General features: G+C 42.8%; 1 protein-coding gene across 4 annotated transcripts in view; it reads right to left on the reverse strand.

Annotated features, from left to right (window-relative positions):
• WDTC1 (WD and tetratricopeptide repeats 1) overlaps positions 1-21619 on the reverse strand; it is a 64601-nt gene extending 42982 nt beyond the window's left edge. For 2 of the 4 annotated variants that reach the window (XM_025856139.2, XM_025856140.2), the window contains exons 1-2: positions 21314-21619; positions 1139-1286 (exon numbers count right to left, since the gene is read on the reverse strand). In XM_025856139.2, coding sequence (XP_025711924.1) covers positions 1139-1186 — 48 coding nt within the window. In that variant the 5' untranslated portion in view covers positions 1187-1286; positions 21314-21619. Of the gene's footprint in view, positions 1-1138; positions 1287-9956; positions 10140-21313 lie in introns of all 4 variants that reach the window. The other 2 variants (XM_073903120.1, XM_025856138.2) reach the window with 2 other exon arrangements.
• Between the last annotated feature and the right edge of the window lie 5779 nt (positions 21620-27398).

Raw genomic sequence — 27398 nt, forward strand, 5'->3', positions numbered from 1 at the left:
GTAGGCATCATCTTTAGGACACATATTGTGGGGGATATTCATAGGAAAAAAAATAACTTGCATGGTCCCTCCAACTCTGATTCTGTGCCTCTAGGAAATGGTCCTTGCCCTTGACGGCCATCCAGTCTAATGAAATTACAAAAAAACCCACAAATGGACAAAGCCCCCAAAGGATTCAGGGATGCAGGGAAAAAATATATGAAACATAGATTGATATGCACTAAGTACACGGCTCATGTAGAGGCATACACTCAATCCTTTTTGATGAGGATCACAGCTTATGCTGCATGCCACTTATTTTTTAAAGATTTTTAATTAAAAAAATGTTTTTAGCACTTAACCTTTTCAAAAAACTTCCTTGTGTTCTTTCAGATTTCATTATGATCCACCTAGAGGCAGACATTATTATCATTTAACAACAGAAAACACAGGGAAGTAAAATGACTCAAGTCTTATAAGTAATTAGGGCAGTGGTGAGATTAAGCTCCTGACCCCAGTTTGGGGTTACTATAGAAGCACATCATGTCTTGGTGGAAACTCTTCCATTAAATCCCTGTGCTCCTTTACTGCAGGTTTCCCTGACAAACCCTGGGCTACCTTGCTAAATGAACTTGACTGCCTGGTCATTCATTCATTGCACAGAATGTACAAACTGTACAGGTCAGGTGCAGGAGACCCTTAAAGAAAAGAAGAAAGAGTCTAAGCTGAACTGGGACTAAGACTCTTCCAGGTTCTGTTACATGTACAACTTAGCAGCTGGAGCAACATGAAGACGCCACATTTTCTCCTGCCGCAGCACCCCTCATAAACCTAAATATGCACACACAGTTGTGTACGCACACACAATTGTGTACGCACATGCACAGCACACTGATGACTCCCTTTCCTCACCAGCTTTCATTAATTTCAGCAGCCCAGGTACAAAGCACTGGGACAGAGGAGTCTCCATGAATTCTATGTTCTTGGGCAAAAGAAGATGGGAGTTAAGAGACCTTGATTCTAGACCTGGGTCTGCCACTAAGTAGCTGTGTGACTTCAGGCAAATCACTGACTTCAGACCTCAGTTTCTTCAGATGTAAAATGAATCTGTTAGGAAGAAAGGACCTCATGCTCTTGTTCAAAGGTCTAAGGTGCTTACCTTGATCTGCCTACGGATGAGGTCTCTAGTTATGTTGACTTTTGCCATCTTCTCTTAATGGATTCAACAGCAGGAAGCTATAGAAGGATCTTCAGGACCCTTGAGCATTCCAGCCAAGCCCAGGTCCACAAGACACACATTTAATTACCTGGGGGGAAAAAACCATCAAACCTTGAGGGATAGAATAAAGTGGATTCAGAGCCCTGGTTCTACCTCTAAAACAGTCCACCAGTCTACCTAGTGAACTGGCTATTGCCTATGATTTATGACACGGTGGGCTGGCCCTGCCGCATAGTGTTGAAGAACCTTTGGAAGATGAAAAGGGTAGGATGAGGGAGACAATGACTCAGAGCCACAGAAAGTATTGGAACAAACACTGAAGGAGTCATGTATGCTTCACCAGAAAAATGGAGGGTTGAATAGGAGTATGAAGGAAGATGGGAACATAGCCTGAAAATAAGAACAAGGCATGTAGCAAGAAAGATGTCAAGTTTCACTTGTTCAGTATGCATCTGTGGCAATTATGCATTAATTATACTTTGAATCCTTGACCCTCATCTTGGCTCTCCCCAAAACCAAATCAGTATCACAGAAAGCACTCAACCCTCTAACAGATTCACAAAATCAAAGGGTGGACAGGAAAGGTAAAGGTGATCATGTCTAAAATCCAATCTGATAAAGAAATCCCTCTTCATTATCCTGGTAGGGAGGCTTTCAGTCTCACCTCTTGAAGCAACTCCTTTGTTATAAACTCTGATGGTTAGAAAAACCCACTAATTTCATTTATGATAACTTACCATAAGAAAATGCAAAATACAAGAAACACAAAAGCTCTATACCCAAGCATATTCATCACAAATTTTGTTTTTATTTTATTTTTTTATCTTAAGTAGGCTCCACACCCAACCTGGGGCTCAAGCTCAGGACCCCGAGATCAAGAGTTGCATGTTCTACTAACCAGGTACCCCCATCACTGATTTTGTAAAAACAAAAAAAATTAAAAGGATCAAAATTTCCAATGACAGACGAATGGCTAAACAATGTAAAGCCATTTGATATTAAGCATTAGAAATGTTACTTATAGGGGCTCCTGGGTGGCTCAGTCATTAAGCATCTGCCTTCAGCTCAGATCATGATCCTGGGGTCCTGGGATCGAGCCCAACATAGGGCTCCCTGCTCAGTGAGAGGCCTGCTTCTTCCTCTCCCACTCCCCCTGCTTGTGTTCCCTCTCACTGTCTGTCCCTGTCAAATAAATAAAAATTTAAAAATAAAAAAAATGCTACTTATAAAGGAAAAATGCTTGTTTATATGATATGATGCTTTTTCAATAAATACTATTATCAAAGCTATGTTTAAAAAAGGAAATATAAATGGGGTGCCTGGGTGGCTCAGTCGGTTAAGTGTCTGCTTTTGGCTCAGGTCATGATCCCAGGATCTAGTCTCGCATCGGGCTCCCTGCTCGGTGGGGAGCCTGCTTCTCCCTCTCCACTGCTTGTGTTCTCTCGAATTCTCTCACTGTCTCACAAATAATATAAATAAATAAAAACAAAATCTTTAAAAAATAAATTAAAAAAGGGGGGTGCCTGGGTGGCTCAGTTGGTTGAACATCTGCCTTCAGCTCAGGTCATGATCCCTGGTTCCTGGGATCAAGCCCCGCATCAGGCTCCTTGCTCAGCAGGGAACCTGCTTCTCCCTCTCCCTTGCCCCCCACCCCCTACTCTTGCTCTCTATCTCAAATAAATATTTAAAAAAATGAAATAAATAAAAAAGGAAATATAGTAATAGCCATCTTTGAATAGTAGTGTGACTGATTTTTTTCCTTCTGTTTGTGATACTTGCAATTCTTTTCTACAAAAGCACGTTAATATTGCAATCAGAAAAAAAAGAAATGCTAGAGGAAAAAAAACCACTAGGCTTTCAAAGAAAGTTCTGCCTCCTGTTATTTCCAACTTTTGGTCCTGATTCCACCACTGAAGCCGCATAGGAAGTTTAGTCTTTCTTCCCCATTATGGACCTTTGTGCTGTGACGATGGCTTCCAGGGCCCACCAAGCCTTTCTGCCAACCCTCCCAAGCCAGCAGAATTCCCAAGACCACTTCTGGATCTCCTGGCCCTGGTTTTCCATCAGCTGCCCTCCTACAGATTCCTAGCACACCCTCCTGAAATCATATTCTCTCCACCTGATCTGTAAGCAGACTCCTTTTCCTTTGGCATTTACTCACAAAAGAAACTGTATACACTATGTTATTGCAAATTTTTTTCTTTAGTATTAGGCACACAGTAGGACAATAAGAATCTTACCACCTGATTAGATGTTCCCATTCAGCCCAAGTTCTTTGGGGCTTATGCCTCCATGATCTATTTTGGGACCATAAGTTCTTAAAAGGGCAAGAGCCTTCCCCACAATGTGGAAGACATCCAGCATTGCATCTTAGCATTACCAGGGAGATAGGAAAGTCACTGGCACTGTTTAGGATCACAAAACCTGTGAACATGAAGAACACCTAGGGATGCCAACTGGGAACAACTATGGTTTCATGATAACTTTCCCAGGGGTCTTGGGCCACCAAATTAAAAATGTGAATTTAGACAAATTGGCATGAAGTAACACTGGCCTGCAAATATGTTTATGTCCCTGGTTTGTGATATAATGGTCAACCCCCCCAAAAAAACCAACAATTTCCCCCACAATCACCAAGAATATAGGGTGAGATTTATCATAACAGAAAGAACACCAAAGTCAGTGAGTACATCTGGTAATAAGTAAGCTATGTGGCCTTAGTCAAGTCTCGATCTCTCCACATAGGCTCTCATTCCTGTGTCTCATAGGCACAGGAACAACTAGAACAAACACTGAAGGGGCCATATATGCCTTACCAGAAAAAGGCCCATATGCTTCACCCCCAACACCCTTTTTCTTGGAAGACTACTAAAAAGGTCAAATTAAATAATGTAGGTGCAACATTTTTTCTTTAATTTTATTTTTAAAAGAATATAAATACTATGATCAACTAATCTTCGACAAAGCAGGAAAGAATATCCAATGGAAAAAAGACAGTCTTTTCAACAAATGGTGTTGGGAAAGCTGGACAGCCACAGGCAGAAGAATGAAACTGGACCATTTCCTTACACCACACACAAAAATAGACTTGAAACAGATGAAAGACCTAAATGTGAGACAGGATCCATCAAAATCCTAGAGAACACAACCAGCAACCTCTGTGACCTTGGTCACAGCTAGACACATCTCCACAGGGCAAGGGAAACAAAGGCAAAAATGAACTATTGGGATTTCATCAAGATAAAAAGTTTTGCACAGCAAAAGAAACAGACAACAAAACCAAAAGACAACCGACAGAATGGGAGAAGATATTTGCAAATGACATATCAGATAAAGGGCTAGCATCCAAAATCTATAAAGAACTTATCAAACTCAGGCGCCTGGGTGGCTCAGTCGTTAAGCGTCTTAATTGGGATCTGGAATCAAAGAATCAGAGGACCACAAAGTGTCCATGCTGGCAGCAAGGTGTGGCTAGAGTGGCCAGTAAAGCCCAGTCAGCTGGTGGTAGTGGTGTAAGCTGTATAAGCGGCAGCAGTGACCTCATGGTTTGGTTCTGTGAATGATTTTGGCTGAGAGTCCTGGCTGCTACCCAATTTCCTTTGTTCTAGCCCATTCTTCAAGCCTGGCTTTGTGGCTTTCCCTGATATTTTGTGAGTTTCCCTAATAACCTTTCAAAAATCAGCCAGAGTTGGTTTCTGTTGCTTACAGCTACAAATCCTGATACAGAGGAACCCTCTCAGATGACACTCAAGCTGAAATATGAATGACAAGAACTCACAAAGAACTTGGGGAGGGAACTTCTGAGGAGAGAGAACCACCACTGTTAAGGGTGCAGGGGAAGACCGGTTCAAAAGTTTGTATGGTGGATGTTATTACTATCATCATCTTACAGAAGAGGAAACAGAGTCATGGACATGAAACAATTTTCACAATGTCACACAGGTAATAAGTGAGGATGTGGCAGGGACTCAAACTCAGAGCTGTATATACACTCTTAACTACTTTGTATGTGTGTAAATTACTAGGGTACGTAATTTCCTAGAGTAATGATCAGTATGACAATCCACCATAAGAGTCAACTAAATTGTTACTACTCATTCATTAATTTTCTTAAAGCATTAACTGGGTTTGTACCAAGTACCAGGCACTGTGCTAGACATAGGGGAATACTGACTGGGATGAAAGACATAGCATCTAAGAAAGTAGACAATCAAAAATCAAAGGCAAGGGACTTTAGCTAAGATAGGTGTGTGCTTAGAAAAACTAAAAGGAACAAAAGAAGGGAAAAGCAGAGAAAGCAGACCAAAACCAAAAACAAAAAACTACCCTCACTAAAAGTCAGGTAAATGGTAAAATGGAAAGTGGGATTTAAAACAGTATCAGACTGGAGACAGAGGTTTAAAAATCAAAATGTCAAATTTAAAACAACTACTGCTCAGTATTTTGGTGAACATTTCTGTTCCCATCCTGAGAAGAAATGGTAGCACACCAGCAGATAGCTCATTCTAGAGCACAGCCCACCTTCACCCCCCTTTCAGGCAACACGGATTCAGTGCCTTCCACAAACTTTTTTAGGCAGGCAAGCATAACTGGAAACCCTTCTAAGTAGAGATTATTTAACAGGTTCACATTAGGAGGGAAATACCTCCAAATCTATAAGGGGCATATTAGTTTCATACTTTGATTCCAAAGTCTCTCAAACACAAATAAATCAATAAAGGAATAGTTATTTGAATATGAGATTTAATCACAGTCAAATTTTTTTTAAAAAAGATTTTATTTATTTGACACAGAGAGAGAGAGAGAGACAGTGAGAGAGGGAACACAAGCAGGGGGAGTGGGAGAGGGAGAAGCAGGCTCCCCACCGAGCAGGGAGCCCGATGCGGGGCTTGATCCCAGGACCCTGGGACCATGACCTGAGCCGAAGGCAGACGCTTAACGACTGAGCCACCCAGGCGCCCCAATCACAGTCAAATTTTAAAAGCATTATTTTAAGGAGTGTTCTGGAACAGTCAATTCTATAGAACAAAGAGAACTCACAGATATAGAATGACATGATGGAGACATTTGGAATTGAAGAAAGGAAGTTATATATTTATGATTAAACACCAGAAAAGACTACATCAAGGGGATTTCTATCTCTGGTGCAGTATGCAAATTATATGTTCAGTTCTGTTGAGATGCAAAAGACTGAAATAAGTGAGTTCAAGAATCCATAAGATAACATTTTCAATGCCTATTATGCCAGCACCACACTAGACTTTGAAAATACAGCAAAGAACAAGCCAAACACAGACCCTTCTCTTCAAGAGCAAACAACATAGTTGTCATGAATTGAGTTATCAATGGCACCAAGGCTATTGTGACCATAACACCGTAGATGGACTGAAAAAAGCTAATTTAACCAAATGACCAAAATTAACAGCGAGGACAGTAAATTCAGAAGGAATAGGAATAAATTAAATCTTATTTATACTCATTTATCATACATCTTAGAAGAAAGCACAAAAATGACAGTGGGGGAAACAAACTAAACATATGGCAGGAGAGCAAGAAAGGAGACATGGAAATCACTAGCAAAAAACCAGGACTGTAACAGACCACAAGCAACTTTTTTTTTTAAAAAAGATTTTATTTATTTATTTTACAGAGATATAAGGAGAGCAGGAACACAAGCAGGAGGAGTGGGAGAGGGAGAAGCAGGCTTCCTGCCAAGCAGGGAACCCGATGTGGGGCTCGATCCCAGGACCCTGGGATCATGACCTGAGCCGAAGGCAGACGCTTAACGACTGAGCCACCCAGGCGCCCCCACAAGCAAATTTTAATGTGTATTCTTCATTCTTAAGGATAACACGGTGAACTGAGTATACCCTTATGTTCGCCCTTAAAGCTCTAATGACACTGAGGGCTAATTTGCAGAACATGAAAGCTCAATAAAAAATCTCTCTAGCTAAAGTACAAAGGTTTAGGAATGGCAGCTGCTGTCACTGAGGATACTGCAGGCCTACTCTAGTTGACACTCAATAAAAGGAGGGAGAAGGAAGCCAGTTTCTGGGAGTTGGGAATATGAAAAATATAAAAATGCCTAAGGCACAGGGGAAAACATATAACATAGTGTTATAAAGAAAATACGAACTGCCATGCATAGGATACTCCTCCCAAAATGTATTCTATAATCCTAGAGCCTAAAATGCCTATCATGTCGCCACTTAACCCTATCCCTTCCACAAACTCCACAAACTTTTAACTCAGGCTACTGGGAAACTTTTCCATAGGCAGATCTCTGTATTACAAAGGAAGTTAATAAGAAAATTCAATTAACAGCTCAATTTGGAGGAATTAATCTACTTCATAATGCAAAGGGTACCAGTAATATAAAAGCCTGAGGTTAACAAGCCTTGTAGAACAAAGTACACCTGGCAAAGATTACTCACCTGGAACCAAAGATTGAATGGTACTATCCAAATAAACACGAGGAACCATCCATTTCGGGTGTGCCATAGTCCTTATTTGGGTTCCGGTTAATGTAGCAGAAAGGGAAGCAGACTTAAAATACTTAGGCACTTGGGCCTGAAGTCCAGCCCCCTCACTGTACCAATTAGTACCTACTTAGGCAAGTTACTTAAAACTTTTTGAGTTTCAATTTCCTCATGTGTAATATGGGGATGCTCATCTACTTCAACTGGCTGTTGAAGTAGATGGAATAAATGGTAAAATATGTATGAAGGTACAAAATAGTACCTGGATTACAGTAAATGCTCAACAGAAGTTATTAGCCAAATCTGAACTCTAGTAAGACTTGAGAGCTCCTGATCTATGCTCAGTGGCATGGTTACAACATTTCTCCCTTACTTCCTTTCCTACCAGAGCAACAAAGCTGACACTGGGGATTCCATTGTAGGGTGGTGAGGCACAGAGAGTGGGATGACGTTCTCACTTCTGCTGGCTTAGAATTGCAAGATCAGGAGGAAAAAGGTGACTTTGTTAAAAACAAAGGAACTCCATTCAACAGGGTGTATGAGAAGGGTTATACAGGATTATTCACAATAGCTAAAAGGCGGAAACCCAAATGTCCATCAACTGATGAATGGACTAACAAAATGTGGTATATCTATACAATGGAATATTATCTGGCCGTAATAAGCAGTGATGTGCTGATATGTGTCACAACATGGATGAATCTTGGAAGACATTATGCTGAGTGAGAGAAGGCCACATGTCGTATACAGGTTTCTCCTGCTATCCAAAAGTAAAGCGTTCCTATGAAACCTATCCTAAGCTGCAATGACATAAAGTGAAGAAGCAATTACCATTAGTTTATATGGAAAATTTTTTGAGCTTTCCCAGACCCCAAAAATAACCTCTCTTAGGCTTTTCTGATACCATCTTGCTAACGGATGAACAAAATAAATGAAGATAAAGCACACAGGCTCACAGACACAGTTCAAGGCTATGGTGGCTTGACGCTGAGTGTAGTTCCCAGGGGAGAGGCTGGGAGGTGCCACCCTCACTGCTTCTCTAATGGGCTCACTGCAAAACAAATGCTGACCATGATATCTGATTTTCACCCTTTTCATAAAAGCAAAAATCCTCTTTGGATTTCCTTTGGTAGCAAAAAAAGGTGCTGATGTAGGTCTTTCGTAAAAGTGAAATGGCATAATGTGAACTTTCAAGAATCAAGGGATGCCTATGATTCCACTTACATGCAATGCCCAGAATAGGCAAATCTATAGGAATAGAAAGATTTGTGGTTCCTCGGGGCTGGAGGGATGGGGTATAGAGTAGTGATAGCTAAAGGGTATGTTTCCCCCCTTTTTTTTAATTGAAGTGAAACTCACATAACTATTTTAAAAAGTGTACAATTCAGTGGTATTTACTACACTCACAATATTACACAACCACCACCTCTAGGTAACTCCAAAACATTTCCATTGCACCAAAAGAAAACCTCATACTCATTAAGTAATCAGTCCCTCTTCCTTCCTCCCCCCGGTATCTGGCAACCACCAATTAACTTTCTGCTAATTAACATCTATGAATTTACCTATTCTAGATTTTTCATATAAATAAAATCCTACAATATGTGGCCTTTTGTGACTGGCTTCTTTCACTTAGCATAATATTTTGAGGTCCACCCATATAGCACGTATCAGTACTTCGTTCCTTTCTATGGCTGAATACCATTTCATTGCACTGCTATATCACATAGTGTTTATCCATTCAAAGGATGGCTGTTGTGAATAGTGCTATGAACATTCGTATACAAGTATCTGTTTGACCACCTGTTTTCAATTCTTTTGTGTATATACCTTGGAGTGGAACTGCTGAGTCGTATGGTAATTCTATGTTTAACTTTTTGAGGAATTGCCAAACTGTTTTCCATAGCCACTGCACCATTTTACAATTTCAGCAGCAATGTACAAGATTCCAATTTCTCCACATCCTTACCAATACTTGTTTTTTTTTTAAAAAAATATTTATAGCTATCCTAGTGGGTATGAAGTGATATCTCATTGTGGTTTGATATTTATTTTTGACGTGATGAAGATGTCCTAAAATTGACTGGTGATTGTTGCACATGTCTGTGAGAGTATTAAAAACCACTGAATTGTACACTTTAAATGGGTGAACTGTATGGTATGTGAATTATATCCCAATGAAGTTATTATATTTTTTAAAAGGAACTACTGATACAGGTAACAATACGGATGAATCTCAGATTCTGAGCAAAAGAAGCCAGACATAAAAAAGTACATACTTGGGGGTGCCTGGGTGGCTCAGTTGGTTGAGTATCTGACTCTTGATTTCAGCTCAGGTTGTGATCTCAGGGTCGTGAGACTGAGCCCCATGTCGGGCTCTGTGTTCAGCGTGTGGAGTCAGCATGTCCCTCTCCCTCTGCTCCTCCCTGGCTCGTGTTCTTTCTCTAATAAATAAGTAAAATCTTAAAAAAAAAAAAGTACATACTGTATGATTCCATTTACATTTGACTCGAACAACGCACGTTTAAACTACGTGGGTCCACTTAATACATGGATTCTTTTCAATAAATACAGTATAGTACTGTAAATGTATTTTCTCTTCCTTATGATTTTAATAAAATTTTCTCTTCTCTAGCTTACTTTATTATAAGAATACAGTTTATAATACTTAAAATATGTGTCAATTGTTATCAGTAAGGCTTATGGTCAACAGTAGGCTATTAGTAGCTAAGTTTTCGGGGAGTCAAAAGTTGTATGTGAATTTCTGACTGCATGGGGGGTGCAGGGTTGGTGCCCCTAACCCCCACATTGTTCAAGAGTCAAATGTATATGAAGTTCTAGAATAGGCAAAAATGCTGTAAAAAAAAAAAAAAGTGTTGCCTGGGTGCATGGAGACTGACAAATAAAGGACACCTGAGAACTTTCTAGAGTGATAGAAAGGTTCTATGTAGTGATGGGGGTATGGTTACATGGGTATTGGGGATATGGGTTACATGAGTATATCCATTCGTCAAAACTGCAAAATCAAGATTAATGAATTTTAGGGCACCAGGGCGGCTCTGTCATTAAGCATCTGCCTTCGGCTCAGGTCATGACCCCAGGGTCCTGGGATCAAGTCCCGCAACGGGCTCCCTGCTCCGCGGGAAGCCTGCTTCTCCCTCTCCCACTCCCCCTGTGTGTGTTCCTGCTCTCGCTAGCTCTGTCAAATAAATAAATTCTTAAAAAAAAAAAGACTAATGAATTTTAATACTTGTAAATTTTACTTAAAAAATAGAATGGAGGTGGAAAGCACAGGAGGTATAGATAAAATAAGAATGGCAGAATGTTGAGTTATTGAAATAGGATGACAGATATATGGGGGGTTCAATATGCTGTTTACTTTGTATATATTCGGAATTTTAATAAAGTCCTTTAAAAAAAAAGATTTATTTTCCAGAGAGAGAGAGAGAGAGAGTGCACGAACAGGAGGGGCAGAGGAAGAGAGAATCTCAAACAGACTCCGCGCTGAGTGTAGAGCCTGATGCAGGGCATGATCTCATGACCCTGAGGTCATGACTTGAGCCAAAACCAAGACTTAGATGCTTAACTGTGCCACTTAGGTGCCCCTCTAATAAAGTCCTTTTAAAAATTCGGGGCGGGGCGCCTGGGTGGCTCAGTTGGTTAAGCGACTGCCTTCAGCTCAGGTCATGATCCTGGAGTCCCTGGATCAAGTCCCACATCAGGCTCCCTGCTCGGCAGGGAGTCTGCTTCTCCCCCTGACCCTCTTCCCTCTTGTGCTCTCTCTCATTCTCTCTCTCTTGAATAAATAAATAAAATCTTAAAAAATAAAAATAAAAAAAATAAAAATTCGGGGCGCCTGGGTGGCTCAGTTGTTAAGTGTCTGCCTTCAGCTTGGGTAATGGTCCCAGGGTCCTGGGATCGAGCCCCGTATCAGGCTCCCTGCTCAGCGGGAAGCCTGCTTCTCCCTCTGCCTCTCCCTCTGCTTGTGTTCCCTTTCTCTCTGTGTCTCTCTCTGTCAAATAAATAAATAAAATTAAAAAAAAAATAAAAATCTTTCTTTCCTATTACAGAGTTATTCAAAACATGGAAGATTGATTAATGAAATAGAAAACCATTAATCATATATAGTTTAAAAAAATCAGGTTTAAGACATATCTATGGCCATCTTAGACTTGGAGAAAAAAAAAAAAAAAGACAAACCAAAAAGTGTTACCTATCTACAATGTTATAACAAGAAGGATATGAATTGGGGGTTGTTTGGTTGGCTCAATCAGTTAAGCGGCTGCCTTCCACGCAGGTCATGATCCCAGGGTCCTGGGATCGAGTCCCACATCAGGCTCCTGCTTGGCGGGGAGCCTGCTTCTCCCTCTGTCTGCCACTCCCCCTGCTTGTGCTCTCTCTGACAAATAAATATAATCTTTAAACAAAGAAAAGGGACGCCTGGGTGGCTCAGTTGGTTAAGCATCTGCCTTTGCTCAGGTCCTGATCCCAGGGTCCTGGGATCGAGTCCCGCATCGGGCTCCTTGCTCAGCGGGGAGCCTGCTTCTCCCTCTGCCTCTGCCCCCTGCCCCACTTGTGTGCTCGCTCTCTCAAATAAACAAATAAAATCTTTAAAAAAAATTAAATAAATAAAGAAAGAAAGGATATGCATCAGGGCGCCTGGGTGGCTCAGTCAGTTAAGCCTCTGACTTCAGCTCAGGTCATGATCCCAGGGTCCTGGGATTGAGCCCCATGTGCATGCAGGGAGCCTGCTTCTCCCTCTCCCTCTGCCCCTCCCCCTGCTTGTACTTTCTCTCTCAAATAAAATCTTAAAAAAAAAAAAAAAGGATATGCAACAAAAATGTGTCAGTGGTCTTCTCTCTGGTAAGATAACAGGTGATACATATATATATTTTTTCTGTTCCTCTGTACTTTCCAAGTATTCTATACTATATTTTTTAAAATATAGAGATAGCCATTAGGAACCTGCTTCGAACTGAAAGAAACCCATCTGAATCTGGCTCTACTATACACTAGGTTGTATGATCTTGGGTAAAATTATTTACCTTTAAGTTCCTAGGTTTTTGGTTTTTTGTTTTTTACCTGCCGTGTAGGTATATGTAATAATTTCTACCCCATAGTGTTACTGGGAACATTAATGAGACAATGCATTATAAAACACTTAGCAAACACCTGGCATGTGGTAAGTGCTCAAGAAATACTGGCTAGGGGCGCCTGGGTGGCTCAGTTGGTTAAACCACTGCCTTCAGCTCAGGCCATGATCCCAGGGTCCTGGGATCGAGCCCCACATCGGGCTCCCTGCTCATGCAGGAAGCCTGCTTCTCCCTCTGCCTGCCGCTACCCCTGCTTGTGCTCTCTCCCTCTCTCTCTCTCTCTCTCGCTCTCTCTGTGTGTCAAATAAATAAATAAAATCTTTAAAAAAAAAAAAAAAGAAATACTGGCTATTTTTGGGCGCCTGGGTGGCTCAGATGGATAAGCGTCTGCCTTCGGCTCAGGTCATGATCCCAGGATCCTGGGATCGAGCCCCACATCGGGTTCCCTGCTTGGCAGGAAGCCTGCTTCTCCCTCTCCCACTCCCCCTGCTTGTGTTCCCTCTCTCACTGTCTCTCTCTGTGAAATAAATAAAATCTTTAAAAAAAAAAAAAACCTATAAAGAAAAGCCTCCTCTCGGCGGGGTGCCTGGGTGGCTCAGTCAGTTAAGTGTCTGACTCGACTTTGGCTCAGGTCACGATCTCAGGGTCATGAGATCAAGCCCCATGTGGGGTTCCACACTGAGCACGGAGCCTGCTTAAGGTTCTCTCTACCTCTCCTTCTGTCCCTCCCCGCCCCTCTCTCCCTCTCGAAAGGAAGAAAAAGAAAAGAAAAGAAAAGAAAAGAAAAGAAAGAAAAGAAAGAAAAGAAAGAAAAGAAAGAAAAGAAAGAAAAGAAAGAGAGAAAGAGAGAAAGAGAGAAAGAAAGAAAGAAAGAGAGAAAGAAAGAAAGAAAAAGAAAGGCCTCCTCTCAAAAGGTTAAACATAGAGTCACCATACAAAATTTCACTCCTAGGTATAACCCAAGAAAAATGAAAAACATAAGTCTACATAAAAACTCATAAATGAATGTTCATAGCCCCAAGAAGAAACAACCCAAATGTCCACCAATGGATAAATGTCCATAAATGGTTAAGTAAAATGTGATATATCCATATAATGGAATATTAACCAGCTATAAAAAGGAAAGAAGCACTAATTCATGCTACAACAGGGATGAAACTTGAAAACATCGTTATTTGAAAGAAGTCACAAAAGGCCACATATTATATGAATCCATTTATATGAAATGTCAAGAACAGCAAAAGCTATAGAGACGGAAAGGAGATTAATGGTTGCTTGGAATTGAGGAAGAAGCTGGGATTGACTGGGGTGGTGGTGATAGCTAAAGGGTATGGGTTTCTTGGGGGCATGATGAAAATATTCTGGAATTAGATAGTGGTGATGGTTGCACAACTTTCTAGATATATTAAAAAGGCAGAATTGTATACATTAAAAGGGTAAACCTTATAGCATATGAATTATACCTCAATTTTAAAGAAGAAAAGTCCCCAAACCCTTTTCTTCTTTCCTCTACCTCAAAATCAGAACTTATGAAAATTTAGTCTCACCCTTTCCTTCGTCTGTCTCCTGCCTTGAACTATAACTATTTTTGTGGCTTCTCTTTTCTTTAAAAGACTAAAAGCATCCTGAGGGCCAGCTCTTCATCTGATTCATCTACTGACCCTCCTAGGTCTCTAATATGGGCTTAGCAGGTGCCAAGAAGTACGTGCTGAATGAATGATAGCATGACTATCTTGCATACATACAGTGCTTTGAACTTTACAACAATCCTGTGAGGAAGCTAGAAATAATCATCCCTTAACAAGGGAGAACTGAAGCACAGTGCTATGCGGTACTGAGGAATAAGGACTGGTCCAGGATCTAGGGTCTTGTGCTCCAGGCAAGCCTCTGCCTCTAACTGGCTGAAAGACCCTGTATGAGGTATTTCACTCTCTCAAACTATTTCCCCAGCTGTAAAATGAGAGGTAGACTTTGAGATGAGTTACAAAACCTCTTCCAATGCTGCTATCCCATGATTCTAAGGACACACTGCTAGGAGAATTAGAGTGGAGATGAAACCCCAATCATCTGTATTCTTTTTCCTCTGAACATTATGCCTCTCACTGCAGAGATGACCCCAACAAGAGTGACCACTGGCCCTCTTTCAACATTCTGAATTATGCAAAAGATGTACGCAAGTTTCCTTTCACTCTATTTGCAGTGGTTTACCTACTGGAGCAATCCTATAGGAGAGAAAAAAATGCACTTCCAAAGCATAAAGGTCATTGGAAATAGCACAGTAAAATAGAGTTGGGCACTGGAGTCCAACAGACCTAAGGTTCAAATCCCAGTTCTGCCACCTATTTTCTGTGTGACCGCATTTCTAAACCTCAGCTTCCTAATCTGCAAAACAAGGACGATAATGTCTACTTTCACAGAGTGAAGAGCCACACATGTAAAATGCCTGATACCAAGCCTGGTAAAAATATTTGGTGAACATTCAAAGCATTTCCTAAGTGTTACCTGACAGATTCCTTATAAACCTATGATGCAGGTACTATTATTAACCTCACTTTACAGATGAAGGATCTGAGGTGCAGAGAAGTTAATTTGCCTCAGGTTACAGTTATTAAATGGAGAGTCAAACTACATAGTTTAATTCTAAGACCCAGGTCACTAGCCACTAAAAAATAGTTACTATCGGGGCGCCTGGGTGGCTCAGTCGTTGGGCGTCTGCCTTCGGCTCGGGTCTTGATCCCAGGGTCTTGGGATCGAGCCCCACATCGGGCTCCCTGCTCGGCGGGGGGCCTGCTTCTCCCTCTCCCACTCCCCCTGCTTGTGTTCCCTCTCTCGCTGTGTCTCTCTCTGTCAAATGAATAAATAAAATCTTTAAAAAAAAAATAGTTACTATCTTTTTTTTTTTTAAGATTTTATTTATTCATTTGCGAGAGAGACAGAGAGAGAACAAGCAGGGGGAGAGGCAGAGAGGGAGAGGGAGAAGCAGACTCCCTGCGGAGCAAGGAGCCTGATGTGGGACTCGATCCCAGGACCCTGGGATCATGACCTGAGCCAAAGGCAGACACTTTACCATCTGAGCCACCCAGGCGCCCAATAGTTACTATCTTTAATCAGATCATGTGCAAGCAGTCTTACCTAAAAGAAGCTCTTAGCATTCCTTAAATTTAAGCTAAGGAATCAAAATCACCTTGACTCTGCCAGTTTCAAACAAACTTCCTGAGTTATTTCAGGGTCATGGACTAAGTTGGCACAAGGACAGCATCTGGGAAAGGTTTGGTTGGTAGGATAGGCCCATCAACAAAACATCTTTGGAAAAGTTCTTTGCCATCTTTGAGGCGCCTGGCTCAAATGATTCCATAGGGGGTTGACTAAAGCTTTCCCTGTGGAAGTCTATCCTAAGAAATGCTTCACTTTGTGGGAAAATCTGGATGAAAACTCACCTCGATGGCTTCTCTACATGAATGGGTTCTGTATTGCCATTCATGCTTTGTGAAAAATTTTTCTTGATGTTTTCAGAACACTGCTTTTCAGTGATTACAGCTAACTTATCTGCTTTCTCCTAGGGCCACAATTACCTAAAGGTAGTGAAAGGGAACAGAAAGAGGAAAGGGAGCATACTTTGATAATGTTGTCCTCTCTCACTGTATTTATGAACATCTGCAGTCTTGGATTTTGCCTTTAACTTGCAGCTTTCCAAATTCTGCCACAATTCAAAGTATGTCTCATAGGGAAGCCTTTGAAGTTTCACCCTCTAACTTTCCTCCTAGCAGAGAGGTTAAGGAAAACTAAGCCAATCAGTGTGGAAATGCTTCCTTTCCAATTCAATTGCAGCTGTGTTACATCCAGATGTCTGACTCAAGAAGGAAACAGATAGGGCACCTGGGCGGCTCAGTCGTTAAGCGTCTGCCTTCGGCTCAGGTCATGATCCCAAGGTCCTGGGATCGAGTCCCACATCAGGCTTCCTGCTCTCCCTCTCCCATTCCCACTGCTTGTGTTCCTGCTCTCGTTATCTCTGTCTCTGTCAAATAAATAAAATCTTTAAAAATAAATAAATAAATAGTATTAAAAAAAAAAAAAGGAATCAGGTAAGCTACCGGCACCCAAATACTCAGGTCTCAACTGTTGAAACTCCAAGACCAGAAATGCCTGACTCATTCTAAGAAAGGCTCTCTAAAGGTACATGGAGAAGCAGTTTTGTGCTTTGTGAAAATAGAATCTGGGGGTTATGAACAAGGAAGGCGCCTGGGTGGCTAAGTTGGTTAAGCAACTGCCTTTGGCTCAGGTCATGATCCTGGAGTCCCGGGATCGAGTCCCGCATCGGGCTCCCCGCTCAGCGGGGAGTCTGCTTCTCCCTCTGACCCTCTTCCCTCTCATGCTCTCTCTCTCAAATAAATAAATAAAATCTTTAAAATAAAAAAAAAAGAACAAGGATAAAATTTTGCCACCATCCCAAGAGCCCCTGGATAGCTACCTGGTCTGATCCTGCTCTGCCCAACTCCCCAAGAAAACGGGGTTAATACCTTCCCAGATGGCTACAGGGAGGATTAAGGGTTATTATTCTTGGCATCCAGCTCTATCATAGCTCTAGAAATTGTGACCTTGTTCATTCTAAAATAAGACATTAAATATAAAAATGCAAACAATGATCCCTGAATCTGACTCTATAATAGGGTGAGGACTTTTTTTCCACAAGGCCTCTGACACTACCTCCTATACTCCAACCTACTGGCTGAACCCTCCTCTTATTCAGGCCTCAAGTTTTTAAGGTATTAGTCACTAATGCCACAAAGCCCTTCAAAGAGTTGGCAGCTATTACAAATAATACAAAGAATGAACCCCAGAATTCTCAGGGTGTGTCAGTCCTGAATTCACCCTAAAGAAACAAAGCAGTACCCCTTTACCCCAAACCTGGGCTCTCAAGGGCAATCAGTGAGGTCTAGTGAAAAGTGTATATTACATCATGTAGTACTCATAAACCCACTGTAAGGAAGGTACTATCAAAAACGTCATTTCACACGTGAGGAAATATAGTCTAGAGAGGACACACAATTTACCCTAGTTACACAGCTAAGAAGGTACAAAGGTTCAAATATCAGTCCTACTACTAGCTGTGTAAACTACAGGTTAGTTATTGTTTTGTTTTTTTAACTTTCTGGAGCCTCGGTTTCCTCATTTGTAAAGTGGGGATAGACAATGAGGGATGTCTGCATGGCTCAGCTGGCTAAAGTGTCTGCCTTTGGCTCAGGTCATGATCCCAGGGTCCTGGAATCAAGTCCCACATTGGGCTCCTTGCTCAGTGGGGAGCCTGCTTCTCCCTCTGCCTACTGCCCCCCGCTTGTGTTCTCTGACAAATAAATAAATAAATACATAAAGTGGGGATAATGATAATTCCTACCTTATAGGGGATCTAAGGATTAAATGAAATATTGTAGGAAAAGTGTCTAACAAGTGCCTGGCACACAGTAAAATATGCAATATGGGTTAGTTTTTTCACAGATCAATACGACAGGAGTTTGACATCATTTCCATGTAATAATAGGGTTTAAAATACTGAAAGACTACTTAGTCCAATTACCTACATTAAGTATGAACTCCTCTACCAAATCCTTGATAAGAAATGGCAAAGCCTTGGGCGCCTGGGTGGCTCAGTTGGTTAAGCGACTGCCTTCGGCTCAGGTCATGATCCTGGAGTCCCCGGATCGAGTCCCGCATCGGGCTCCCTGCTCAGCAGGGAGTCTGCTTCTCCCTCTGACCCTCTTCCCTCTCGTGCTCTCTATCTCTCATTCTCTCTCTCTCAAATAAATAAATACTTTAAAAAAAGAAAAAAGAAATGGCAAAGCCTCTGCTTGAATACACTCATTCCCTCACAAGGTGGCCCATTTTCCTTTTAGAAAGCCAAATTCTCAAAAAAAAAAAAAAAGTCAAATTCTCTACCAAGCCAATGTATCCCCTCTTGGAATTTCCATCCCTTGATCCTAGTGCTGCTTTCCAGAATCACAAAGAGAAAGTCCAGTTCCCTTTCTACATGACAGTTCTTCAAGTACTTGAAGGCAGGTATCGTGTTCCCCCAGGCTCTTAGCTTTGGTCCTTTCAACTCTTCATGTATCAGAGCCCCAAAGGAGATAGGCCCTGGTTGGAATTCTAAACCTTTCCCATATTTGCAGTGTGACCTTAAGCAAGTTATTTAACCTCTCTGTACTCTATCTTCATAGGTATAATAGGGAAAATGATTTTTGCCTCACAGAGCAGTTATGAGTGCTAAATTAGATAAAGTAAAATACTAGCTAGTACACAGCCCAACATATACCAGGCCCTCAAGAAATGTCAGTCACTTTTTAGAATGTATTCTAATTAGTAAATATCTATCAAAGTTAGCCATAATTAAATGTAACACCAAGGAATTGGTTTCTGATGCAACTTGCCAAGGGTTGTGCTTTTGAAGCCAAGGAGTTATGTGAGTCTCTCTGCAATGGCAGCCCAAAGATAAAGTGGAATCCAGAAAGTTAAGGATGAAAGAAGAAAGGAATCAGGATCATTCAATCAGTGACCCAAAAGAAAGGTAAGTATCACCATATTACATGTTGTTTATGTTTCCTTCTTTGAGACCCAGGACTGCACATGTGGGCCACATTCCCTAATTCAAAAAGGAGAGAAGAAAATATTTAGAAAATAATTTAAAAACTATTGAAGCCATAGTTCTGGGTCTTTGCAGCAGTTGGCCCCTCAAAGTCCAAAGATATTTAGCAGAGGGCTTTAAGATTTTCAGTTGTATCCTTCCAGGTCCTGAAGTCTAGGTGTGTGAAAAAACCCTAATATGATGTCCCATGAGTCACTACTGAGTTCCTTCCAGCCAGAAAATTTGTCAGCTATATGACAACTCTAAAATCCCCAAGTGGCAAATCGCCAATGTTAATACCATCACCATAATCATTACACGTATTCTCTTTCTTTCAATAACTGCAAGAGAAGGAGTCTCAGGCAGAAATATGAATTGTTGTTATATTATTCTTCAGAGTTGACCAAAAGCACTGCTTCTACAGATTGACAGGTGGCTTGAACCTAAGTGCCCCCAAAGAGGTCAAAATACCCCAGTATTAAAGCAGCAGGAACACAAACTATGGCAGAAAAGGTTTTTCCATCTGCCAATGAAACACAACAACCTGCAATGAAGATGCATTGTTAAGTCTCAAGAGTCAGCCCAAACGAGCCTTTCTAGTTACTCCCTGGTCTGTGCTAGAGGATCCAGTTATTATACTCAGCAAAGTTTCAATTCAATCCAGAAATAGCCTTAAGTAGTTCCTTCATTTAGTGAAGACACTAGCCACTCAGGAGGGACTGTAAGGTACAGAAAAGCTTCGTTCAGACCACTGGGCATACCTGTGCCCTAGGCAGAGATTTCATAATGTCTTTGAGTCTGGTGGTGTCTGAACAGTTTCTTCTCAAAACTGTTTAAGGCTTTGTTAAAAGGGAACGCTTAACTGCCACTTTACCCTGATCATCTACCCCATCCTTGGGAAGAATGGGGAAGTTATAGACACCCTATCAGGTTTCTAAACTCAAACTTAAGAGGAAAACTTTAAAGTTGCTCTACCACTACCTCAGTAAGTTTTTTTTAAAAGTCACAGAAGAAAAGGACTTTGAGGAAAATAGTCAAATTAGGCAGTTAGACTTTAGTCATTAAGTCCTGATACCTCTTTTCTAGAGACCCTGGTGGTACACCTACAGAGGAGAGTCAGAGGTCACTAATCAAATTCAATCTGGCTGGCAAGGGGGCGTCCCACTGCAGCTTTCAGTGTGACAAGAATTGGATCCTGCTGGTTCACAGTCTCTCTCTTCTATTCTACACTTCCTATTTCCCGTTGAAGTGGGTACTGAATAGCCCATTCCCAAGTAAAGGCCCTCTGTAAGGGCGTTACAGTCACATGGTGGGAACACCTTAGCAGAGTTCAGCTTGGTGCCAGGATGGGCCACTGAAGGCATCTGCGGCTGCAAGAAGCCTGGCCACGGACGGACAGACACACACGCACACACACACACTCTCTCTCTCTCAGAGAAAGAGAGCGGGAGAGCGAGCGAGAGAGAGAGAGCGCGAGAGCGAGAGCGAGCGAGACAGAGCGAGAGCAGGAGAGCAGGAAACTAAGAGAGCAGGTCAGGTCAACGTAGCCCTCCCGGCATTTCCACCTGCCCCCTTCTTCCTGAGACCGGCGCCAGATCAGATGTCAAACAAAAACTCCGCAAAAAAGTCCCGTGATGGGACGACTTCCACCTCTCCCTCGGCAAAGCCTCCCTGGACTCCCAGAGCCTCCCCCACCACCCAGGTCCCGGCCAGCCCTCCATCCCCACCCCGCCCCCGGCCCACTCTGCCCTTCGCCCCAGCGAGGCCTGCCCCCTCTCGGGACACCTCGGAGCCCCAAGGCTGGCGGCCTCAGGCCGCCGGGCCGGCAGGACTGCGGCCGGCCCAGAGCGGGCGGCCCGTGTGCCGGGACTGCGGGAACCGGTTCTCGCTTCGGCGCCCGGCGAGGGCAGGGGGCGGTGGCTACCAGTACCTGTCAGGCCTCTTCCCAGGACCAGCGGCGGCGCAACTTCAGGAGCCCATGTCCGTCCGGGGGGCCCGGCCCCTCTCCCGGGAGGGGGGGGGCGCGGATCCCGGGGAGGGGGCTGGGGGGCCCGGGCAGTTCTAGCCCCTTCCCATGCTCCCCGCCCGGCGCCTGGCCGGGGCCGGACAGCGCCTCCGCCCGCCCCTGCGCACCGCCTCACACCCGCGCTCACACACACTCACACTCCCTCGCGCGCTCTCACACACGCACTCCCCTCCCTCCTCCTCCTCTGTTTATCTCCTCCAGCTGTCTGGGGAGCCAGGAGGAGCCCAGCACCGCGCCTGCGCCACGCAGTCTCCGCCCCCGCCCCGCGCTTCACAGCCGGCGGCTACGCTACGGAGAGAGCGTCCGGCGGTTTCCAGAATGGCTAGCCGGGCCCCTCCCCCGCCCCGCGCGCCCGGTCAACGTCTGCTGCCGGCGGTGCCTACTAACCTGCTAGTGGGGGAGCCCCGCACCGCCGCAACCAATCCGCTCCTGCGCTCGTCGGACCCGCAGCCAGTGGGCAGGCGGGAAAGCCGGGCTAAGCCCCGGGGCATCCTGGGAGTCGTAGTTTTTCCCCGTGGAAGAGCTCCTGCCCAGCGGGCTCACCCCGCCCAGTTGCCATTAGTTACCCTGACGCACCTCCCACCTCACATCCAAGGAAAATGCTCTCTCACGTTGCTTCTGGGCACCTCTAACACTCACCCATTGCCCCTCAGAGCCCGACACAGTCTCCTAAGAGCCTCACCAAGACATCCTCAGATCCCCTGAATTGGGAGACTTAGGCTGGGACCCCCCAATCCCCCAAGGCCGAGCTTCGTCTTACTCTTTCCTGCCCTGGGGGGCTGCTGAGTGGCACATTCCTCACTCTTGCTCCTGGGCCTGAAGAAAGAGGATAAAAGGTAATCAGTCCTACAACCGAGTGGCTTGGAGGGGAGCCAGTCACACACTATGGAAGCCCTCAGGCTGACCGAAAGAGAGACGAGGTCCTTCTGAGATTAACTGGTGGAGACTAACACTACTGATCCCCCCTTCTAAGGAAGAGGCTGGAAAATTGAGAAGACACCGTCCTCTCTAAGGAAGTTCCCAAGGTGACAAGGGAGGCATCATGCCTAACTTGGGAAGACAGAGACCAGGCCCCACCCATGAGGTGCCCCAGGTCAGAAAAAGAAATTATCATCTTTTGAGAATGGAAACTTGTCACTCACCCGTAGGGTGGGTGTCATTTGTCAGATAATAATAATTCGCTTTTATTTAGTATTTACTATGTCACCACTGTATTGAGTACAATTTCTTAGATACTCTTACTATCTGTTTCACGGAAAAGAAAGCTGAGGCACAAAGAAATTAAAAGCAACTTGCCCCGGGTCACATAGCTGACAAGGAACCAAACTGGGATTCAAACCTAGATCTGCATTACTACAGAGTCTGAGCTTTTGGACACTGCCTGTCCCTCCCGTGAGAACCGGGAGGCGCCTACATACATGTCTAGCATCCATAGTGTTTGTTCCATGTTTGTCACTCCATGAGTTGCTTTTTTCCTGCTTCTGCTCACATCAAGTGTATAAATTAGTCTGTGAGCTCCCAAAGGGTGATTTCTTCCCATTTGGAGGAATTAGAACCTACTTGTGAATTCAGCTTTGTGAAATGCTTTTCTCCCATAAATGTGGGTCATTCTTCCTGATCTCTCCCCCACAGATGTTCACTGAATATAAAATATCATAAACATTGGGACTAGAAGAAAGCTGAGATTATCTATCCATAGCTCTCCAAGCTCAGTCTGAAACCCTGGCTAGGGTCACTGGTTCAATTAAATTGAAAAATAACTAACATGGGGCACCTGGGTGGCTCAGTCTGTTAAGCATATGCCCATCGTCCTGGGGATTGAGCCCCGCGTCAGGCTCCCAGCTGAGCAGGGAGCCTGCTTCTCCCTCTCCAGCTCCACCACCCCCACCCCTGCTTGTGTTCCTTCTCTCGCTGTCTCTTGTCAAATAAATAAAATCTTAAAAAAAAAAAAAGAAAAAGAACATATATGGAGCATTTACCATGAGAGGTAAGTTCTTATCAGTGAATTAAACAATCCTCACAAATCTCATAGTTAAGAAGTGTCACAGCTGGGATTCAAACCCAGATTATTTGAATCCAGAATTCCCATTTTAAGCCCTTACTCTATGCTGGCAATGTCACAGAGGGTCTTAGAAATACCAACAGAGAGGGCGTCTGGGTGGCTCAGTTGGTTAAGCGACTGCCTTTGGCTCAGGTCATGATCCTGGAGTCCTGGGATTGTGTCCCACATCGGGGTTCCCTGCTCAGCGGGGAGTCTGCTTCTCCCTGACCCTCCCCCCTCTCATGCTCTTTATCTCATTCTCTCTCTCAAATAAAATCTTAAAAAAAAAATACCAACAGAGAAGTGTGGGTGATATGTCTGTGGCTCCTAGCATCGTCTTTGACACATAGTAGACAGTAATTGTTGGCAGAATGAACTTTTGTTGGTAAGGAATAGATGATAGTGATGTGGTTTTGGAATACAGGTTCGGTTCGGTGGGGTGAGGTCCGCAGCCGACGACCAAGAAAGAATTCTTGAGACGTCTTTGGTGCAAAGTGGTGGTTTTATTAAAGCACGGAGAGAGGGCCTGTGGGAAGAAAGAGCTACTACACAGGGGTAGTGAGGAGTGGCTGATTATATACTTGGGAGTTGGGGTTAAGTAAGGAAAAGGGAGGTTTCAAAAGAACTTTCATATGCTAAAGAGGACGGACCTACAAGATACCTACAAGATACCCGAGGCCTTGCCATTATCAAGTTAAGGTTGTTTTCCCCTCTAGCTAGGTATTAACATTAAGATAGTTGAGAGATTCCTGGAAGAAAGTCACATCTGTCCCACCCAGGAGTAGGGGGAGGGGGGAGGTTGCAGAGTGTCAGCTTATGCTTTGTTTTCAGCTAACCTCTGCTCCCTCATCAAATGGATGAGGAATATTAACAATAGCTGAGGGGTGCCTGGGTGGCTCAGTTGGTTAAGGATCTGACTTCGGCTCAGGTCATGATCTTGGGGTTCTGCGATTGAACCCCACGTCGAGCTCCCCACATTGGGCTCTGCTTGTCCTTGTCCTCCCTCTGACCACCCCCCACTCATTCTCTCTCTCTCTCTCAAATAAGTAAAATCTTAAAAAATAATAGCTGCAACTAAAATTAATTGATTATTTTCTTAAATAAAATAAAATAGGGTGCCTGGGTGGCTCAGTCGTTAAGCGTCTGCCTCCGGCTCAGGTCATGGTCCCAGGGTCCTGGGATCGAGCCCCGCATTGGGCTCCCTGCTCGGTGGGAAGCCTGCTTCTCCCTCCCCCACTCCCCCTGCTTGTGTTCCCTCTCTTGCTGTGTCTCTCTCTGTCAAATAAATAAATAAAATCTTTTAAAACTAAATAAATAAAATGAAAATAATTGATTATTTATTTTCTACCAGGAGCTCTCTTGCCCTCCCATACACTCTCTTTTCTACATATATGAATATATATGCATATATGCTATATGAGTATATTGCATGTATACATGTATATACATATACGTTATGTATATGTGCGTACATTTATATATGTACACCCACACATACTTTCACACACACACTTAACTCATTTGATTCCCATAACCACCTTATGAATTAGGTTTTATTCTTACTCCCATTTTTACATAGAAAAAACAGGCTCATGGGAGAGTTAAGTTCAGAATCAGGCACCCCTCCCAGCCAGAGAGGTTTTTAGATAATTTAAGAGAAAACTTTCTAACTTATAGAACTGGGCTGATTTGGGAGGTTGTAAACTCTCTGTTTTTGGTAGTATTCAAGGATAGGATGTATAATCATCTGTCCAGGATACGGTAGAAGCAATCATTTTGTTGGGTCGATATTTAAGTCACTAATTCCAATATTCTCTTGTTTGGCTTTTGGAAGAAGACAAAGATTGTTCAAATAAGGCTTGTGACAATGAATGTAGCTCCTTTTTCTCTCCTAAGTGCACTAGATAATGCCCCAGCTGATCAGTTCTGCAGAGCTAATCACTGATACAACCATTTTCATCTCTGGATTGGACTCCTGGGCAAAAGGAAGCATATTCAACCTAAAATTGAAGATGCCCTTGTTCTACAACCTAGAAATTTTACTTCCAGTACTTTAGAGGAACTGTTACATGTGTCTACAAGTAGACATGGGCAAGGAACACTACTTCCAGCCCTGTTGTAATAGCAAAAAAAAAAAAGTCAAAACAACCTAATTGTCCTGGAGGCCAAAGGATGAATGAATTATTGTTTGTTCATACAGTGAAGTACTACACAACCAATTAATTTATTTACATGTTATCAAGATAGATAAATCTTTAAAACATAATAATGAATGGAAAAAAGGAAGTTGAAAGATGACGGATTCAGTATGATATTTATGTAAAATTTAACACAAAAAATATCACATATTATAGATACATATGTGGTAAAAGTACACAAATTGAAATGGGAAAGACGTGCAGCAATTTTGGGAGAATGGTTGCCACTGAGAAAAAGGAAGAAAGAAGAGGTGAGGGATGAGGTTTTAGTTATATTTGTAACATTTTATATCTTAAAAGATCAGAAGCAAATATAGCAAAATACTCAAATATTAAATTTTTATCTTGGGGGTTATATTATTAACTGTACTTTTCTGAAAGTTTGCAATAGTTTATAATTATTTGTTAAAATTTTATTTTATTTTTTTATTTTTAAAGATTTTATTTATTTATTTGACAGAGAGAGACACAGCGAGAGAGGGAACACAAGCAGGGGGAGTGGGAGAGGGAGAAACAGCCTCCCTGGATGCCGGGCTCGATCCTAGGACTCTGGATCCTGACCTGAGCCAAAGGCAGATGCTTAACGACTGAGCCACCCAGGTGGTCCTATTTGTTTAAAATTTTTATTTTTATTTTTATTTTTTAAAGATTTTATTTATTTATTTGAGAGAGAGAATGAGATAGAGAGAGCATGAGAGGGAGGACGGTCAGAGGGAGAAACAGACTCCCTACTGAGCAGGGAACCCGATGTGGGACTCGATCCCGAGACTCCAGGATCATGACCTGAGCCGAAGGCAGTTGCTTAACCAACTGAGCCACCCAGGCACCCTTGTTAAAATCTTTAAAATTAAATAAGGGGCAAAAAATCCATCTTGACACAGGCACCAGCCTAAAGGTCTAGTAAAAAGAAAAAAGGTAAAAGTCTCTCTCTGTACTCTGGTAATTATTATCTTACAAGAATGTCATTGTTTAAAAAAAACCAACAGGTACTACCTCCTTGTATTTTCCTTAGGACTTGTAGTTGCAAACATTTGGGGAGTACAGCCTGGGTCACTGTAAGAAAAGGTTGAGACTTGCTGATTTTAGTTGGTCCCTTCATTTTACCAAGGAGAAAACGACGGCCTACAACAGTTCAGTGACTAGCCTAAAGTCACAAATTACCAAGGGCCGAACCTGTCCACTCCAGTCCAACTGGTCCCTCCAGAGTATCCAAACTCATCTTAAAGACACCGCACCTTTGTTCAAGTTGTTCCCCCTACTTGGAATCATGCTCCTACTCCATTTATCTAACTGATCGGTTCTTTCCCTAAAACTCTACTCAGCTTGGCCAAGAAAGAATTAGCCAATCTCATTCCCCAAACTAGGGTCTGAATGTTAAAGTTGAGCAGGCTCTAAAGGGTTCCCTGCTAGACACCCTCAGATCTCTGATCGGCCCTTCCCAGGAAGGCATGTTCTCTGTCTCACAGGGCAACACATTTTTGTGTTTGAACTACTCTGATCATGAGGCAGCCCTTAATAAAAGTTCTTATTTGTCTTAACTCTGTTCTATAACAGAGTAACAACACAGATTTTGTATATTAAATGAGGTGGTATTTGTGTAAACTGTAAAGGCCTAGGCCAGTTTGGTGAGGGGTAGCAAGAGTGGCGGTCATAATAATCCCTTTTCTGCTTAAAAAAGTTTCACATAATGAATACAGCTCTCATGTCCCTAAAGAGTCTTTTCTTTCCTAAACAAAATGTATCCATTTCC

This window comes from Callorhinus ursinus, unplaced genomic scaffold, assembly GCF_003265705.2.
Source record: "Callorhinus ursinus isolate GAN/ISIS: 27379988/994484 unplaced genomic scaffold, GSC_fseal_2.0 scaffold18, whole genome shotgun sequence".
Taxonomy (NCBI): Eukaryota; Metazoa; Chordata; class Mammalia; order Carnivora; family Otariidae; genus Callorhinus; species Callorhinus ursinus.